This window comes from Theropithecus gelada, chromosome 3 (genome assembly GCF_003255815.1).
Source record: "Theropithecus gelada isolate Dixy chromosome 3, Tgel_1.0, whole genome shotgun sequence".
NCBI lineage: Eukaryota > Metazoa > Chordata > Mammalia > Primates > Cercopithecidae > Theropithecus > Theropithecus gelada.
Genome location: NC_037670.1, coordinates 175,830,803 through 175,847,963, shown reverse-complemented (window position 1 = coordinate 175,847,963; position 17,161 = coordinate 175,830,803). Strand labels below are relative to the sequence as shown.

The 17,161-nt window shown below is 50.9% G+C and overlaps 1 protein-coding gene across 3 annotated transcripts in view; it reads left to right on the top strand.

Moving 5' to 3' along the window:
- The window catches only part of PRKAG2 (protein kinase AMP-activated non-catalytic subunit gamma 2), a 324,143-nt gene that overhangs the window by 85,434 nt on the left and 221,548 nt on the right, over positions 1-17,161 (top strand). For all 3 annotated transcript variants that reach the window (XM_025379082.1, XM_025379083.1, XM_025379084.1), the window contains exons 2-3: positions 2,241-2,312; positions 7,205-7,484. In XM_025379082.1, the coding sequence (XP_025234867.1) occupies positions 2,241-2,312; positions 7,205-7,484 (352 nt within the window). The remainder of the gene's footprint in view (positions 1-2,240; positions 2,313-7,204; positions 7,485-17,161) is intronic.

Sequence of the window (17,161 nt, the reverse complement as noted above, 5' to 3'; positions counted from 1 at the left end):
ATACCATATACAAAAATTTACATAGATCAAAGACCTAAATATAAGAGCTAAAACCATAAAATATAAAACTCTTAGAAGAAAACATAGGAGAAAATCTTCATGACACTGAATTTGGCAGTGATTTCTTGAATACAACACCAAAAGCACAGGCAACAAGAGGAAAATTAGATAAAGACTTCCGTACATCAAAGGACACAGTCAGCAGAGTAAAACAGCAACCCACAGAATGGGGGAAAATAGTTGTAAGTCATGTGTCTGACAAGGGGTTAATAACCAGAATATATAAAGAATTCCTACAAGTCAACCATAATCAACCCAATTAAAAAATGGGCAAAGAAGTTGAATAGACATTTCTCCAAAGATGATAGACAAATGGCCAATAAGCAGATGAAAAGATGTTCAACATCACTGGTTATCCAAGAAATGCAAATCAAAACCATAATGAGATATGAACTCACACCCACTTAAGATGGCTATCAGAAAACAAAGACCAAAGATAACGAGTGTTGGTGAGGGTGTGGAGAAATTGAAACCCTGTGTACTGTGGGTGGGAAAGTAAAATGGGGTAGCTGCTGCAGAAAACAGTTGAATGGCTCCTCAAAAAATTAACAGTAGGATGACCTGATGTCCAGCAGTTTCACTTCTGGGGATAAATGAAAACAATTGAAAGCAAGGTCCTGAAGAGATATTTTTACACCTGTTATATTGGTTTGCTAGGCTGCCATAGCAAAGCACTACAGATTAGGTGGGGTGGCTTAAACAACAGACATGTGTTTTCTCATGATTCTGGAGGCTAGAAGTCTAAGATCAAAGTGTCGGCAGGGTTGGTTTTTCTGGGGCCCCTCTCTTTGGGTTGGTGGCTGTCTTCTCCCTGTGTTTCCATGTGTGGTCTCTGTCTTGTAGGTGCCTGTGTCCTAATCTCTTCCTGGAAGGACACCAGTCATATTTGACTAGGACCCACCTTAATGACCTCATTTTAAATTAATTGCCTCTTTAAAGACCTTATCTCCAAATACAGTCATATTCTGAGGTCCTGGGGATCAGGACTTCAACATATGGAGTTTTTTGGTGGGAAGGGAGACACTAATTCATACCATAACACTCATACTCATAGCAGCGTTATTCACAACAGACAAAAGGTAGAAGCAACCCAAATGTCCATCAGCTGAATGAATGCATAAGCAGAATGTGGTCTACTCATACAATGGAACATTATTCAGCCTTTGAAAGGAAGGGAACTGTGGCACACACTACCACGTGGAGGAGCCTTGAAGACATTATGCTAAGTGGAATCAGACAGTCACAAAAGGACATATACTGTCTGATTCTACTTATATGAGGTACCTAGAGTGGTCGGATTCAAAGACATAGGAAGTATCTCTTTGCACTGGGGGGAGGAGGATGGGGAGTTCGTGTTTGATGGGGTCAGCGTTTTGGTTTGGGAAGATGGAAAGGTTCTAGAGATGATGGTGTTGACGACTACGCAGCAATGTGAATGTTCTTCCTGCCACCAAACCGCACACTTAAAATGATTGAGACGGCAAATATTATGTTATGTGTATTTTACCGCAACTAAAAACTTAAAAAAAAAAAAAAGAGAAAGGTTAGGGATGCAGCGCTGCTCGATTTGAGGATGGTTGGGCGGGTTTCTGCCTGGTGTGGAGGTGTTCACAAGGCAAGATTCAAGAGGAAGAAGGGGCAGGGCTGTTTCAGACTCAATGAGTGTGTGGGGAGCTACTTTCCCCCAATCTGTTTTAGACTCTGTTTTGGCCACGATGTCATTAGACTCTGCTGATAGTTTTGCCTCAGCCGCCACCCCAGTGTCACCCTCCCCATCCCTGTCCCATCATCTTCCCAGGCAGACACATGGTCCTGGACCCATGTTCCGTGCTGTGGGGTAAAATCATGTCCGTCAGCAGAACAGTCTGAGACGGGGCTCTCCTCCCTCCACCCTTTCTGCCTGCCTGTCTCCTTTAGTCCCAGCCATTTCTTCTTTCTTCCTTCCCTGGGGTGATAGGAGGTCATGGCTGCTACTGGAAGTTTGACTGTACATTCTGGAAGCAAATGTGCATGGTGGTCAGGGGCTTTGGGGGCTGGGTGTGGCTAACACATCCACGTCCCTTTATGGTGGATTTGGAGGATAAGGACTCAGGAAGGTGGAGGTGACACCCACAGAGTTCCGTGCAGCCCCTGGGTCCGAGGGCCACTGTCACTGACCACGTGCTCTCTGTCCACCCTAGGACCTGAGCTCCTTCGCCATGCCGCTCCTGGACGGAGACCTGGAGGGTTCCGGAAAGCATTCCTCTCGAAAGGTAAGGCCTCCTTTCCAGAAGTTGCTCACAGCTCACTTGAGGTGCCACGGAGGCAGGCAGAGCCTGAGACCACTTCCACCTGTGTGTTCACCCACACGCCCACCTGCCTGCCCGCTTGCATGCCTGGCCGTAGCCGAGCCCATCCTGGGACAGCTCACCTACCATGGCCAAGCCTGGCGTATCAGCCGGGCTGTCCAACTGGAGAGCCTCCTGGGCTTCACTCCTTTTTCTTCTCCTCGCGTGGCACTGACTGTGGCCCACTAGACCCCCCTAATGTGGGCAGAGGCAGTGGAGGAAGATGAGCAATGAGCTAAGCCCGGTGGAAGGTATCGGTCCCTGCAGACCATCTGTGGTCTTTGGGCTGAACTCGACTGGCAGGACTTTGCCCTGCTGTCCACCAGCACCCACCCCCAGCGCTGGGCTCTCTCCTTCCACCTCGTGTTGCACCCTCTCTACACGCCTTTTTCTCTCCTTCCACTTTTCCTTTCCTCTCTTTAGCTCCTCGCTGTCCCTCCCCTACTGGTGAATTTCCCTCCCATTAGGAAACCAGTGTCTCAAGGAGGTTGTTGACTGTGTAGGGTCAGGTGGCCAAGAAAGAGTGTGGGGTGGGGTGGGGGCTCCGGAGAGGGAGGCACAGCATCAGGTGAGGGTCGAGGTGGCCATGGCAGGACACAGAGGTCCAGGCTTCTTGCAGGTTTCTCCTGCAGCCAGGAAGTAAGGGTGGGCGGGGGCCTGGTAGGGGACACGCTTCCTGGCATTCTCCCACCCACAGACCCCTCTGGCAGGTGACAGCGGACAGAGCTAGTGATCTGGGGGCTGCGTGCAGGGTCTAGGCATGGGTTCTGGGTGCCGGCCAGCCTGGGATGAGGGCAGGCGTTCCCATGCTGGAAAAAGCAAATCTCCTCTTTAATCATTTGAATTACACACAACTGAATCAAATTGGTGTCGGCCTGTAGGGCTGCCCCGCCCTGTCCTCAACAAGCAACCTTATTAGCAGCTCTTATGACCCATCCAGCAAAGACTGTCAGGGAATGGCCTTGAGCTTCTGGGCCAGCAGAGAGTGGAGTGGCAGGAAGGGGCCACCAAGCCCAAGCCCTGTGCAAGGCTGCAGGACTGGCCCCACAGGCGCCGGGTCATCTTCCTCCTGTTTGACTCTGCAAAACCCTGCTTTCCAGTGAAAACCTTGCATGGAAGATCTGAGACTGCGGAAGCGACATACAGGCCACAGCCTGGCCCTGGCCCCAGCTTCCTCTCCAGCAGCTACATGACAAATGGCCCCATAGGCAGAGCTCTGCTCCACAGGCGCCTGAGTGCCTGCTCTCCATTAGCTCTGTGGAGCCGGGCACACACTTGGGAGTCTCGCCAATACCCGAGGAATCATCCGGTTGCATTCACCAACATATCATTTAGCTATAGCTTGCCCAAGAGCAAGGGCTGAGGCCCTGTCCCTGGTGGCTTCAGCCGGCGCCTGTTATCTGCATTGTCACACAGCCCACCCCAGCAGGCCTGTCCCTCCGCCTGGCTTTCCCACCGTCCGGGAGTGTGAGCTGGCCCCCGAGGCTCCCAGTGAGAGGGGTCAGGCAGGGCCCAGCATCCACCATGCTTTGGCTATTTTCCAGGGACAGGACTAGCAGGGCTGCTTCCTAGGGCTCCCTCCTCAGCCCTGATCACTGGGCACCTGACTCCACTGGCCTGGATTCAGAATACAGAATGGAACCCCATTAAGAATAATCCTGGGATTCCCCTTGCCCATCATATATGGTTAAACTGGCCTTTCATGACTGGTTCTCCAGGGGCCCATGGCTCAACTTCCCCCATGACCCCCACCCTCATGGTGGCCCAAGTGAATGGCCCTCTGTCTCTGTGCTTCACACCCCTTCTCCTCTGTCTCTGGGCACTGGACGCCTCCCCGGCCCTGTCATCGCCTCTCTGAAGCCCAGCTAGCTGTTAGGGCCAACTCTGCGTTGAGGCCTCTGTTGAGGGGCAGGTTTCAGCTCTGGGTCCTTTATCCATCTGCATGGTGCTTATGGTGCTTCGGCCTTGCAGGCACTCTGCAGGCTCTCCTGGGGCCCCACTCCCCTGTGTGTCTCTGTTTCCCTGTAGGAGTGGACGTTTGCATTGTCTCGGCCCTCTGCCCCAGCCCCCCAGCAAGCTCGCTCTGCGGTACACAGAGCACATCCATGCACCAAGTACGGGCTCACCTTTCCAGCAGCTCCAAAATCCCACCCCTCCCTCCGGTCCTCCCATGTGGCCTCGGCTCCTCTTCTGGTTCGTACCCTCCAGGCTGCTGTCATGATTGTCACAGCCCTGGGAACGAAGCTTAGAGAACCAAGTCGTTGTCCACATTGCGGGGAACTGAGCTGTGACCAAACCCGGGCCTCCGCCCAGGACCAGCTTGTTGTATCACCCTGTGATAGGACCACCCTGGTCCCTGTGTGTGTTGTTCCTACTGGCTTCTCTCAGCCCCCACCCCACCCTAGACCTGCACACACAGCACCCACCTCTTGAAGAAGAACCTCTTTTTTTTTTTTTGAGACAAGGTCTTGCTGTGTACCCAGGCTGGCTGGAGTGCAGTGGTGTCACCTTGCTCACTGCAGCCTCCACCTCCACCTCCTGGGCTCAAGTGATCCTCCCACCTCAGCCGCCTGAGTAGCTGGGACTACAGGCCACCACACCTGGCTAATTTTTGTAGAGACAGGGTTTTGCCATGTTGCCCAGGCTGGTCTTGAATTCCTGAGTTGAGGTGATCCACCCACCTTGGCCTCCGAAAGTGCTGGGATTACAGGTGTGAGCCACCACCCCCCACCTGAAGAATCTCTTGTTTGTAAATTTATTCTCAGGATTTGTCCTGATTCCCATAGTTAGGTGGAATAGTGGCTAAATGGAATATGCTATAAACAGAGAATCTAAATGCTTTTCATAGTAAATGGTCACAAAAAAAATCAGCTGGGCGTGGTGGTGACACTTGTAATTCCAGCTACTCAGGAGGCTGAGGCAGGAGGATTGCTTGAGCCCGGGAGGTGGAGGTTGCAGTGAGCTGAGATTGCGCCACTGCACTGCAGCCTGAGCGACAGAGGGAGGCCCTCTCTCAAAAACAAAAACAAAAAAAAAGAACTACACAAAAAAATTTAAATTCAAATTTCTTTATAGCCAGGAGAGTTTGAGTTACAAGGTCCTACAGAACCACACTCTTCTTCCTGCCAGGCCCACTCACGGAGGTGTCCGCCCCAGACCGAGCCCTGCACCTCCACGTGGCGGCGCCGGCTCTTTCGGCTGGAGAGGCCACGCACGGAGGCTGTGCTGCGCAGGTCCACGCTACGGGCATCCTGTCCTCCCGGGGCCGTGGCTCGGGGCTTGGGCCGCCCTCTAGTGGCGGAAGACCGTCCCCAGGCTGCGGTCAGGACAGCGCACCGGGAGGTGGGACAGAGAGACCCTGAAGTGGCACCGAGGCTGCCTGTGGGGTGTCCTGTGCTCCGTTTTCAGCGCGGCCGCCGGAATGCAGCATTTCCCACGTCTGCCCTGGTCCTGGCACCCCGTGAGCCCTGGGGACGAGTTACTCGCCCTTCTTGCTTCTGAACTGGGTCATCTCTGAGGTCCTTTCCACTCCGTGTAGCTTGCAAGTTTCCCAAGTGGTAGGGCAAGAGCTGTTTACCACGCCCGTGTGCTTCCCGGCCTCACGTGGCTTCGTCTGACGTTCAAGCAGCTCTCGAGGTGAAGGCATGACCGTCCTCATTTTATAGTTGAGAGAGCTGAGGCTCCGTGAGACCAAGTAACATGCCTAGGTTGGCTCAGCAGGTGGCAGAGCTGGGGCCAAATACAGGCACCCAGAGGGAGGGCACGAGCTCCTCCACGCACCCAGCAAGAACACAGCTGCGGGCACGTGGGATGTTTTTCAAAGTCTACCGTGAGCTGTGTGCCTTGGCTTAAAGTTACGGGGTCTGATAATTTTTTAAGCCATGACTAGAATTTTAAATTGTCGGTGAAGTGAGTCTCAGAGGTGTTGGGCTTTGTTAACTTTCTTTCTTTCCTTTTTTTTTTTTTTTTGAAATGGAGTCTCGTTCTGTTGCCCAGGCTGGAGTGCAATGGCGCCATCTTGGCTCACTGCAAACTCTGCCTCTCGGGTTCAAGAGATTCTCCTGCCTCAGCCTCCTGAGTAGCTGGAATTACAGGCGCCCACCACCAAACCCAGCTAATTTTTTTTTTTTGTATTTTTAGTAGAGATGGGTTTCACCATGTTGGCCAGACTGGTTTCAAACTCCTGACCTCAGGTGATCCACCGCCTCGGCCTCCCAAAATGCTGGGATTACAGGCGTGAGCCACCGTACCCGGCCGGCTTTGTTAACTTTTCCCCGACTTCTGTCGGCAGCCTCAGTCTTTCAAACGCTGAAGCAGCTTAGAGGTGAAAAATTCGTCTTCTCCTAGGACTGAGGTCTCAGGATGGAGTTGTAGGCCCGCTCTGTTCTGGAACATAGGGATCTCATAGGCAGGGAAAAGAACTGCAGTCCTGTGTGGTCAGACCTTGGATGGACGTGAGGTCTTGAGAGGTGAAGGCAGGCAGGCCCGTAATAAAGGAGGGAGATGCTCATTTTGAGCTCTGCTTCTCTTCCTCCCCTCGACCTCCTGGAAGCCCCTTCTAAGGAGTGGGACAGGATGGTTAGTGGACCTCCAGGATGTGGTGCTGCCAGCCTGTGAGGGGTCGTCCTTGGGGCAGGTGCTACCTGCAGACGGTTCAGTGGCCGCCTCTGTGGAAGAGCTTAGGGCTGTTTCTCGGGGAGGGTACTATGGGGGGCCTGCGTGGTGAGAGGGGACAATGATGAGAAGTTCCATACAGGGCAGGAGGCAGCATGTCCGGAGCGTGGAGTGACTGCATCCATCCGTCTGTTTTTCTGCAGGTGGACAGCCCCTTCGGCCCGGGCAGCCCCTCCAAAGGGTTCTTCTCCAGAGGCCCCCAGCCCCGGCCCTCCAGCCCCATGTCTGCACCTGTGAGGCCCAAGACCAGCCCTGGCTCTCCGAAAACCGTGTTCCCGTTCTCCTACCAGGAGTCCCCGCCGCGCTCCCCTCGACGCATGAGCTTCAGCGGGATCTTCCGCTCCTCCTCCAAAGAGTCTTCCCCCAACTCCAACCCTGCTACCTCGCCCGGGGGCATCAGGTTTTTCTCCCGCTCCAGAAAAAGTAAGACCTTGATGCTATTGTTTCAGGTGGGTGCTGGGATGCTGGGGGCCTGTTCTGCAGCCAAACATCCATGGTGGCACCGAAGCTGCCGGGTGGCTGTGAGCGGCTTGGTGCTGAGTGCCTGTGTCTCTTTCTCCCCACCGGCTCCCCACTAAACAAATCTTTCTCCAGAACATCAGTTTCCACCTGTCACTTTCTTCCTATGCCAGTCTATCAAAGCGTAATCCTTCTGGTCCGGCGTGGTTGTTGGGTTAACTGTAAATACCCCGATACTCACAGTACGGCTTGTATGGACAATCGGATGGCACACTTGCCTCCAGCCTTCTCTGGAGACTGCAGGCATGGAGCCAAGCTTAGGCCCTCACCCGGGGCCATGAGACCAGACTGTTTTGGTCAGCCCAGTATGGCTCCCGCTCTCCGTGGTTTGGCATTTGGGGGTTTGACTACACCTGTTTCTGGCAAATCCTGACTTTTTCTGTTTGGTGCTCTGGGCGGCAGGGAATGGAAGCTAGGAGGGATTTGCTGGAGAAACGGAAGAAGGAAATGTGAGTGTTTAAGAAACAGTTCCGTAGGCTCATGAGTATTTGTGATCTAAGGATAAGGTATTTTCACTCGAGCGCCGTCGATGATAATGTGAAATATACCACGAACTGTAAAGTTTATGGCGTTTACTTTCTCCTTTCCTTTGTCTATTCTTTCCAATTCTTTCTACTGACTTAGAACATTTGTATTGGGGAAGATAGTGATGTGGAAAACAAATTTGTCCTTGGGCAACAAGAGGGGAATTTCGGTGTTTCTGACTTCAAACTCTTTCATCAGGCAGTGTTGGCTGTAGGACAAGAAGCCAGGTCTCTGTCCGCCTCGCTTCTTCATCCACCACCTCGGAGGCGGAGGGGTTTGTGCGTCGTATTGTGTGTGAATGGAGCAGATCTATCTCTTGGACAGATTTTGTACTTTGTCTTTCTACGTAAAACAAATGAAGGTGCTCCTGCCTGTAGACTGTGTGTGTGTTCTGGGGGGCAGGTCCTGACCATTCTCTGCACACACCCCTCAAGGCTGTGGGGTTGTCACAATTTCCTTTAAGTTTGTGCACTTTAGCCCTAGGATGCCCCTTTCTTCCCCCATCTCCCTGTATAAACATCATCTAGAGATGAGGGCTCAAATGCTGTGGAGAGGAAGGAAATCAGGCCTGGCCTGATGGGAAAGCTGGGTGAGGGTTCCACGTCACACAGGCGGGATTTGTCAAAGAGGAGGAGGATGGGTCCACAGTTTGCCTTGTTGGGGAACTTGCGATGTTGTGTAGATTGAAAGTGCTGGAATTGGTGGATGAAAAGACAGAATTCCTGCCTTCAAGGGCTCCTAGTCAGGGGCAAGCAGGCTTTAGAAGAAAGGATGAGATTGTCTCCATGGTGAGGCCTGTGCTGAGTTAGAACAGAGCAGGCTTGCTGAGCAGGGCAGACAGCAGCACAGGGAACGTGATGATTGGAAGGGTGCCCAGAGGAGTGTCGGAGCTGTGAGCTGTCTCCCATGGGAAGGGCCATCACCCTCTGCCTCTCTCTACATTGTTCTCCTGCACAGAGCCCTCCACGGGGGTGGGAGGAGAGGGCGAGAGGGAGGAGTGGGGAGAGAAGGAGGAGGGGCCCCTGCAGGCGGAGGGTCCCTTTTGGGAGCCCAGCAGTGGCACCAGGAGGTGCAGGAGAAGTTATCTGGTCCCCAGGGCCTAGGCTGCAGCTCAGTACAGCATTCGGTGGGAGGTTCGGTGCTGCCCACTGTCCAGCCTGGGAAATGGCCTGTTCTTTTAGAAACTGAGTCCAGAAAGATCTCCTCTTGAAACCATATCAATTTCTTAAAGTATTCCTCCTTTTCACTCTCTTTCATTGTTATTTATGTTTAGATTTTCATCCTCTTTCAAATGTTTTCTTCCAGTAACTGACAGAATTGCAGACAGATAGGTAATCAAAGCTAGAAGGGACTGTAAGGAAACCATTTATGGGGAAAGCAAGCATATGCATATAATAATTTGAACACAACATATATGGGGTGTATGTGTGTGTGTATGTGTATGTGTTGGATTTGTATAGATGTATGTGTGTATGTGCATATATGTATGTAGGTACACACACATACCTTTTTATTTTTTTAAAGGACGTGCATTGGACTGCTAGCAGCAGCTTCTTTTTTTTTTTTTTTTTTTTTTTTGAGACGGAGTCTCGCTCTGTCGCCCAGGCTGGAGTGCAGTGGCCGGATCTCAGCTCACTGCAAGCTCCGCCTCCTGGGTTTACACCATTCTCCTGCCCCAGCCTCCCGAGTAGCTGGGACTACAGGCGCCCGCCACCTCGCCCGGCTAGTTTTTTGTATTTTTTAGTAGAGACGGGGTTTCACCGTGTTAGCCAGGATGGTCTTGATCTCCTGACCTCGTGATCCGCCCGTCTCGGCCTCCCAAAGTGCTGGGATTACAGGCTTGAGCCACCGCGCCCGGCCTAGCAGCAGCTTCTAAGTGAAGAATTAAGAGTGGATGGGTGGAAGGAAAATGTTGCTTTATCTGACATTCCAATTTTTTGAGACTATCTTCACTTATTGGTAGTTAAAAATGAATACATCCTGAAAAAAAAAGTCAAGCTCCTAGACCTAAGCTTTGGGCCAGTGGCAAGATGTGGAACAGAAGTTGTGGGTGTTGGTAGCAGCAGGAGAAAGAGAGCCACCGGGAATGCCTGGGGACAGCCAAGGCCCCGTGCTCAGGCTTAAGGGCTGGCTGGGGAAAGCTGAGATGTAGCAGGGCTTGGAGAAGGCATGGGGAAAACCTGCAGATGGCTGAGTGTGGAGGTTCGGGGTGGGAGGTGATGTTGCTCCATTTTGCATTGCTATAAAGGAATACCTGAGGCTGGGTCATTTATAAAGAGAAGAGGTTTATTTGGCTCATGGTTCTGCAGGCTGCACAGAGGCATGGTGCCAACATCTGCTTCTGGGGAGGGCGCAGCCATCCGATGGGAGCCTCATGCCCACTGCACAGATAAAACCAATTCACTGAGACCGTGGTGTTGTAGCAAAGTGTTTAATTAACATGAGGCCAGCCACATGGGAAATGGAGCCATCACTCAGGTCAGTCTCCCCAAAGGCTCAGAGCTTACGGTTTTTATGGGCAATGTGATGGGCAGGGGGCTAGAGAATGGGTGCTGCTGATTGGTGGGGGACGAGATCATAGTGGTGTAGAAACAGTCCTTCGGCACTGAGTCAGCCTCTAGGTGAGGGCCACAGGGTCAGTTGAGTCATGAGTCATGGGTCTGGGTGGGGTCCATTGGTTGCCAGAATTCAAGTCTAAAAACTTACCTCAAAAGACTAATCTTAAGTTTTAAATAGTGATGTTATCAACAGGAGCAACTAGAGATGTCACAAGTCTTGTGACCTCTGGCCCCATGACCCCAGAGCAGTAAGAGATCATAGAAACTGCACCTGCATGTCCGCAGAGTTCAGGCCCCTCCCATAATCCTAATCTGTGGTCTTTCATTCATCTCACGAAGCTGGTTTTTGGTCCCTGAGCAAGCAGGGAGTTGGTTTCAGGCAGGTACTATTATCATCCTTGCTTTCAAATTAAACTATCAACTAAATTCTCCCTGGGTTAGCTTGGCCTCCGCCCAGGTAATGAGCAAAGCCAGCCAGCCTATGAGGCTGGATGCAGGATGAAGTGAACCAGGCTGGACCTTCTCCTGCTGTCATGGTCTCTGCAAAGGTGTTTGCAAGGGCTTCAGGCTGCTTCCACTCATGGAGGAAGGCAAAGGAAAGCCGGGGTGTACAGAGCTCACACGCAAGAGAGGGAGCAAGAGAGAGGGGAGAGGTACTGGAGTCTTTAAAACACCCAGCTAAGAGAGCAGGACTCACCGCTGCAGGGAGGCAACCTAGCCCTTCATGAGGCATCTGCCCCCAATACCCAAACACCACCCACCAGGCCCCACCTCCAACACGGAGGATCCAATTTCAACCTGAGATGAGGGGACAAACACTCAACCTCTATCAGAGGTGATCCGAGACTCCCAGCACTTCTGGATCTGAGCGGGTCCCAGCAGAGCCTGTGCTCACAGCGAGGGAACGCAGCCATGGGCCTGGGGCGGACTCTGCCGATGTCCGCATGGGGTGCTGCAGCAGTGAAGAGCTAGACCTTGGGGCCCAAGCTGAACCTGGCCATGGCCCCTTCCATCGGGGCCTGTGGTCTGCACAGGAGGATGTTCCCCAGACTCCCCTCCACACTTTCCTTAAAGCCAGGGGCCGAGACAGGCAGGTGGAGTCGGAGAGTGAGCCCCCAAATGCATCTCCCGTACTGCAGGAGCTCCAGCTGCAGGCTGAGGAATGTGGGGGTTGTACCTTCAAGAGGCCTCACCCCGGCAGTGTCCAGCAGCCAAGGGGTCCTGGGGATGAGGCTGAGGCTCAGAAGCAGAGACGGTGAGGCCCCTGATCCTCCTCAGCCATGCACATGAAGGCCTCACTGCTGGGTGGGGGCCCACAGTCCACTCATAGCTCTGCACCCCTGTGCCCCTAATCCACATGCTGGGGTGTATGAGCCCCTCAGCTACCTCTCATTCCAGAAACCTAAAACTGCTGCTTCCTCACCGAGGGGGCCTGCACTGCTATTTGCACCTCCCTCCAGGCCTGAGTGCAGTCTATGAGCTCAGTGAGCCTGCGAATTGCTTTTTCCGATGGCAGAAGTGCAGACAGCTGCAAAGGGAGCGGGACCTGGGGCTGCCTGCTGGGGCCCGTATGCACCCAGGGCCTGGGCCCTCCCTTGGGATGCAGGGAGTCAGGCACTGCAGCTCTTTCTTGTTGGTGGACGTGGTGGGACGTTGGGCGTGGAAGATGGGCCTTACTCTTAGCTCCCTTCAGCTGCCTTTTTCTGTTGAGTATTTCCAAGGCCCTTCAGTGTCCTTGGCTAGAAAATCCCAGGTTCACCGTTCTGGCTCGTCAGGCACCGTGGAGAAGGTAGAGCCTGTTACAGCCCAATTTTGCTGTCGGGATAGACAGCCAAGGGCTGGGCTCGGGAAGGCTATGGCATGGCTCTGAGCCGCTCACAAGGGCAAGGATTGATTAGGTTGGGGTGAGGGCATGCTTCTTCAGAGAAGCCCCCTGGGATGGGGAGTTCAGAACAGAGCAAGCCTGGCCCCAGGGCATTGCTCACATTAGTACCCTTGAGAATCATCGAACCCAGCTCCTTGGCTTTCCCCGAAAGAAGCCATCCCTCCCCCAGTCCTATGGCTGATGAGGCACGAAGCTCTAGGTCTCTGTGCTGTGGTGTTACGTGACTGGGAGGTCACCCTGAGCTCCTTCCAGATGGCCCTTCAGTTGTGCTTGGCATGAGGCTGGCCTGGAGGAGGCAAAATCTGTCTGCTTTCCTCTGTACTTGAAAATCCATTCCTGGATCAAGGTTCCCAGACTATAGATTGCTCCCCCACTGCCCCAGAACTAACTTCATGAAATTGAGCCTGAGAGTAATGCCATCCACCCATCTGGAGGGTCTTAGGAAGAAACAGCCCCATGAAAGCCACTGTGTCCACTGGGGGATGTCATGAAGACTTCATTCGTTACACGGGGCCCCTGGGAGGAACTTGCTGTCTGGTCTTGGTACCAAGAATAGCTGAACTTCTGATCAACGGGACTGCGTTTGTCTCTAGCAGACATTAATCGTGTAATAGCACAGTTTCCTCTGCACTGGTTGCTAGAAGCCTTTGAACCAAATCTGGGCAAAATGCATTAGGAATGCATTTCCAGCCTTTCTAAATCCAGTTTCGGTCCCTTTTCTTTTATATTCACACGACTACTTTTTAATAAGCAGACAATGTATTGGAAGGATTTGGAGTCATTTATGGAATTCATAAAAGAGCTGAACCCTCAGGACTCAGAAACGGAAGGAACCAGACTGGCCCTGAGGCCTCAGCAGCAAGAATTCATGGATCTTTACAAGAGATCTAGAGAAGTCCTAGTCTGTGTGTCTCTCCATTTACTGTCCTAAGTGCCTTGTCGCAGGATATCTGATTAGCCCAGTTAGGATCCCGGAATCAATCAGGGTCAGGTGGGGGTTAGGGGGTAAGATTACACAGGAGAAACAGAATGACCAGGAACCGGGAGGCAGGGCAGGAAGTTCCAGGATAAGAGTTCCAGCTGGCAACCGAAAGGGGACTGTGGCACTCCGCCCTCCTTGGCCAGCATGTGTGCATGCATGCAAGGATGTCCTCATCACACGTGGCCCAGTGAGCCTACATACAATTGTGTGAGCTGTTTCCCCAATGGAGGGCGATGCAGCCTCACATCCAGCCTTGACATTAAGGAGGATGTGGTTATGACCCCCTGTTTTCTGAGTCTTCAGTCTCAAGGTAATGCCCACTTCTCCTCAAGTTCTGTTTGCATCTCATCTTTCTGTCCTATAATTTATGGCCTACAGGACAAACGTAGAATCTAAAGTTTTGACAGGCTCCTTAGGTGATGCTGATATACACCAGAGCTTGATCAACACTGTTTTCTTTCTTTTCCTTTTCTTTTTTTTTTTTTTTTTTTGAGATGGAGTCTCACTCTGTCACCCAGGCTGGAGTGCAATGGCGAGATCTCGGCTCACTGCAACCTCCGCCTCCAAGGTTCAAGCGATTTCTCATGCCTCAGCCTCCTGAGTAGCTGGGATTACAGGCTCCCACCACCACGCCTGGCTAATTTTTGTATTTTTAGTAGAGACAGGGTTTTGCCATGTTAGCCAGGCTGGTCTCAAACTCCTCACATCAAGTGATCTGTCGGCCTCAGCCTCCCAAAGTGCTGGGATTACAGGCATGAACCGCTGTGCCTGGCCGATAAACACTGTTTTCTATTATTAAGGGGAAAGAAAGCAGGAAGATGGAAATTATGATCACTATCATTTCAGAAGGAAAAATGAAAAAGGAAAAAGAGATAATTCAATCTTCAGATACTATAAGACAGGAGGGGGAACACAGATGGAGACCACAGTTCTGGATTCCACAGCTAGTCTTGGGACCAGCAAGTACCTAGGTTGGCTGGTGTTTTTGCCCAGGGAAGAGAACCAGACCTTTCTTCTGTAAGGATCTTACCTCTTGGAGGCTGCCTGTATGGAGTTGCCATAGTCTTTCACTAACATTTGCCTCTGGACAGAGGAACAGTAGCGTGAGAATTCGTGGTGTGGCTGGCATTCTCATCATACTCCTTCTAGCACCGTGGAGTATCAAACCTACTTCCCTTTGATGATCAAACACCCCAACCAAAACAATGCCCCACTTTTCCGTCTCTCCCTCTAATGCAGCGGTCAGCAAATGACAGCCCCAGGACAAAATCTGGCCTGCCACCTCTTTTTGTAAACAAAGCTGTCATGGAGACACAGTCATGCCCATCTGTGTGTTCCTCCCCTGCCGCGTCCACACTTCAACAGCAGAGCCAAGCAGGTGCAACAGAGACCCCACGGCCTGCAAAGCCTGAAATGTTTACCTGGCTGACCTTGTGCCACAAGAATTCTTAAGTGGCTGGGTGGCTGCAGGAGCTTCCAAAACAGTGAATCTTTAGCTTCAAAAGATTTTGCAAGTTGGTTTAGGGTGATCTTGCCTTTGCAGATGAGGGAAGGAAAGTGCATGTCTGTGTGTTCATGAACTGCAAATAATAAGATTAAAGTCTTTTAAAAAGCAAAAAGAATCTCACATAGTCAGCATGGCATGACCTCCAGAATGGTTTAATTTCACGTGTTGCTAAATTTTGCTCCTTATAAAAATCTGTGTGTGTTCTAAGTGCATTGTATATAATTCTTTCAATCTTCGTAGCAACTCTTGTGTTTGTACAATGTTTCCCAAACTAGAAACTGAGGCACGGAGGGCTTAGTTGTTGAACAAAGGCCACACAGCTACCAAGTGGTAAAGCCAAAATGTGAAGTCAGGTGGTTGAACTCCCAAGTCCGCTTTTAGTCCAGGGGCTGAGACTCTGCTTTAATGGAATAGATCTTAGGGATCTATAAACTAATAATGGGATAACCAGCTAGCTATTTATGAAAAAAATAGATAAAAGTGGCTCCTTGGTAATTTCCCTAACCTTCCCTCCCTCCCTTCCTTCCTTTCTCTCTCTCTCTCTTTCTCTTTGTCTCTTTCTCTCTCTCTTTCTCTCTCTTTCTTTCTCTTTCTCTCTTTCTCTCTCTCTCTCTTTCTCTCTTTCTCTCTCTTTCTCTCTTTCTTTCTCTCCCTTTCTTTCTTTCTCTCTCTCTTTCTCTCTTTCTTTCTCTCCCTTTCTTTCTTTCTCTCTCTCTCTTTCTCTCTTTCTCTCTCTCTCTCTCTCTTTCTCTCTTTCTTTCTTTCTTTCATTTAGAGACAGGGTCTCTGTCATCCAGGCCAGAGCACAGTGGCAGAATCACTGCAGAGCCTCAACTTCCCAGGCTCAAGCGATCCTCCCACCCTTCGCCCACAATAGGTGGGACTGCAGATGCACACCACCATGCCTGGTTAATTTTTTAACTTTTTGTAGAAATTGGGTCTTAGTGTATTGCCCAGGCTAGTCTCGAGCTCCTGTACTCAAGCGGCCCTCCCACCTCAGCCTCCCAAAGTGCTGGAATTACAGGTGTGAGCCACCACGCCTGGCTCTTGGTCACACCAAGATAATTTCCGTGTGGAACTAAACTTTAAATGTTTTAAGTAATGTACCTCCAAAACGTTTGAATATCTAAATCTTGGGATGTCAGACCTTTCTAGAAGGTGCAAAAAATATGTTTACGTTTGTGATATAAATATCCACAGCCTTTCTTGCCTTCTCTCGAAGTTTGTAGCCTTGATTCTCAGAGCTTTGCTATATTGATGAGGTAGAGGAGAACTGGATACATTCTTGTTAGAAAAAATGAAGAACTGTCTAAGAGAGAAATGCGTAACTGGGGTCCAGGTGAGTGAAGGGAAGATTCTAGAAGGTGAGTTTTGGTTGGAGAAGATTTTGGAGAGTTTTAGAGCGTCATACCAGAGATTGAACCCCAGTTCTTGTGCTGTGTAGGATGGTGGGAGAGGGATAGAAGAGATGACCCACTGAAAGGGGCATTATGTGTGTTGGGAATATAAGCCCACTGCCGGCTCCCAGGCAGCCTCTCCAGACACCTCTTCAGATTTCCTGAAAGGACTCATCTTAGTAGAAAGGCCTTCCTTTGACACCCTGGATAAAGTAGTAGCAATCTCCTTGCAGGCATCTACACTACTGATTCCCCATAGGATATACTGTCTATTTACTGGTTCACTTGCCTGTCTCTCCCCATCACAGTGTAAACTGTCTGAGGACAGAGATTCTGTTTTATTCAAAGCTTTCTTAGGGTCTAGAATGGCGCCTGAAGGCACTGAGCAAGTTGTCTGAAATTAATTCACCAATAACTGAACTTGTTTTTCAATGCTTTCTAAAATGTGGGCTGATGCTTCTGAATACAAGATGATGGCTATACTGACCAGGGATTTCAGTGGGTCATGTGTAAGCCTGACCAGGTTCAGAAACTGTGAAGGGACAGAAGTAATATCATTGATGACATCAAGATGACCACTTCCATACAGCCTCCCACTCCAAATGGAAAATGAAACAAAACAACAATATAAATGTGAAAAACACGTGCTAGACCAGAAGTAAATGATGAATTGACGCAGGACTAACATCCCTAATGTACAAAGATATTTACATACCAATGAAACAAA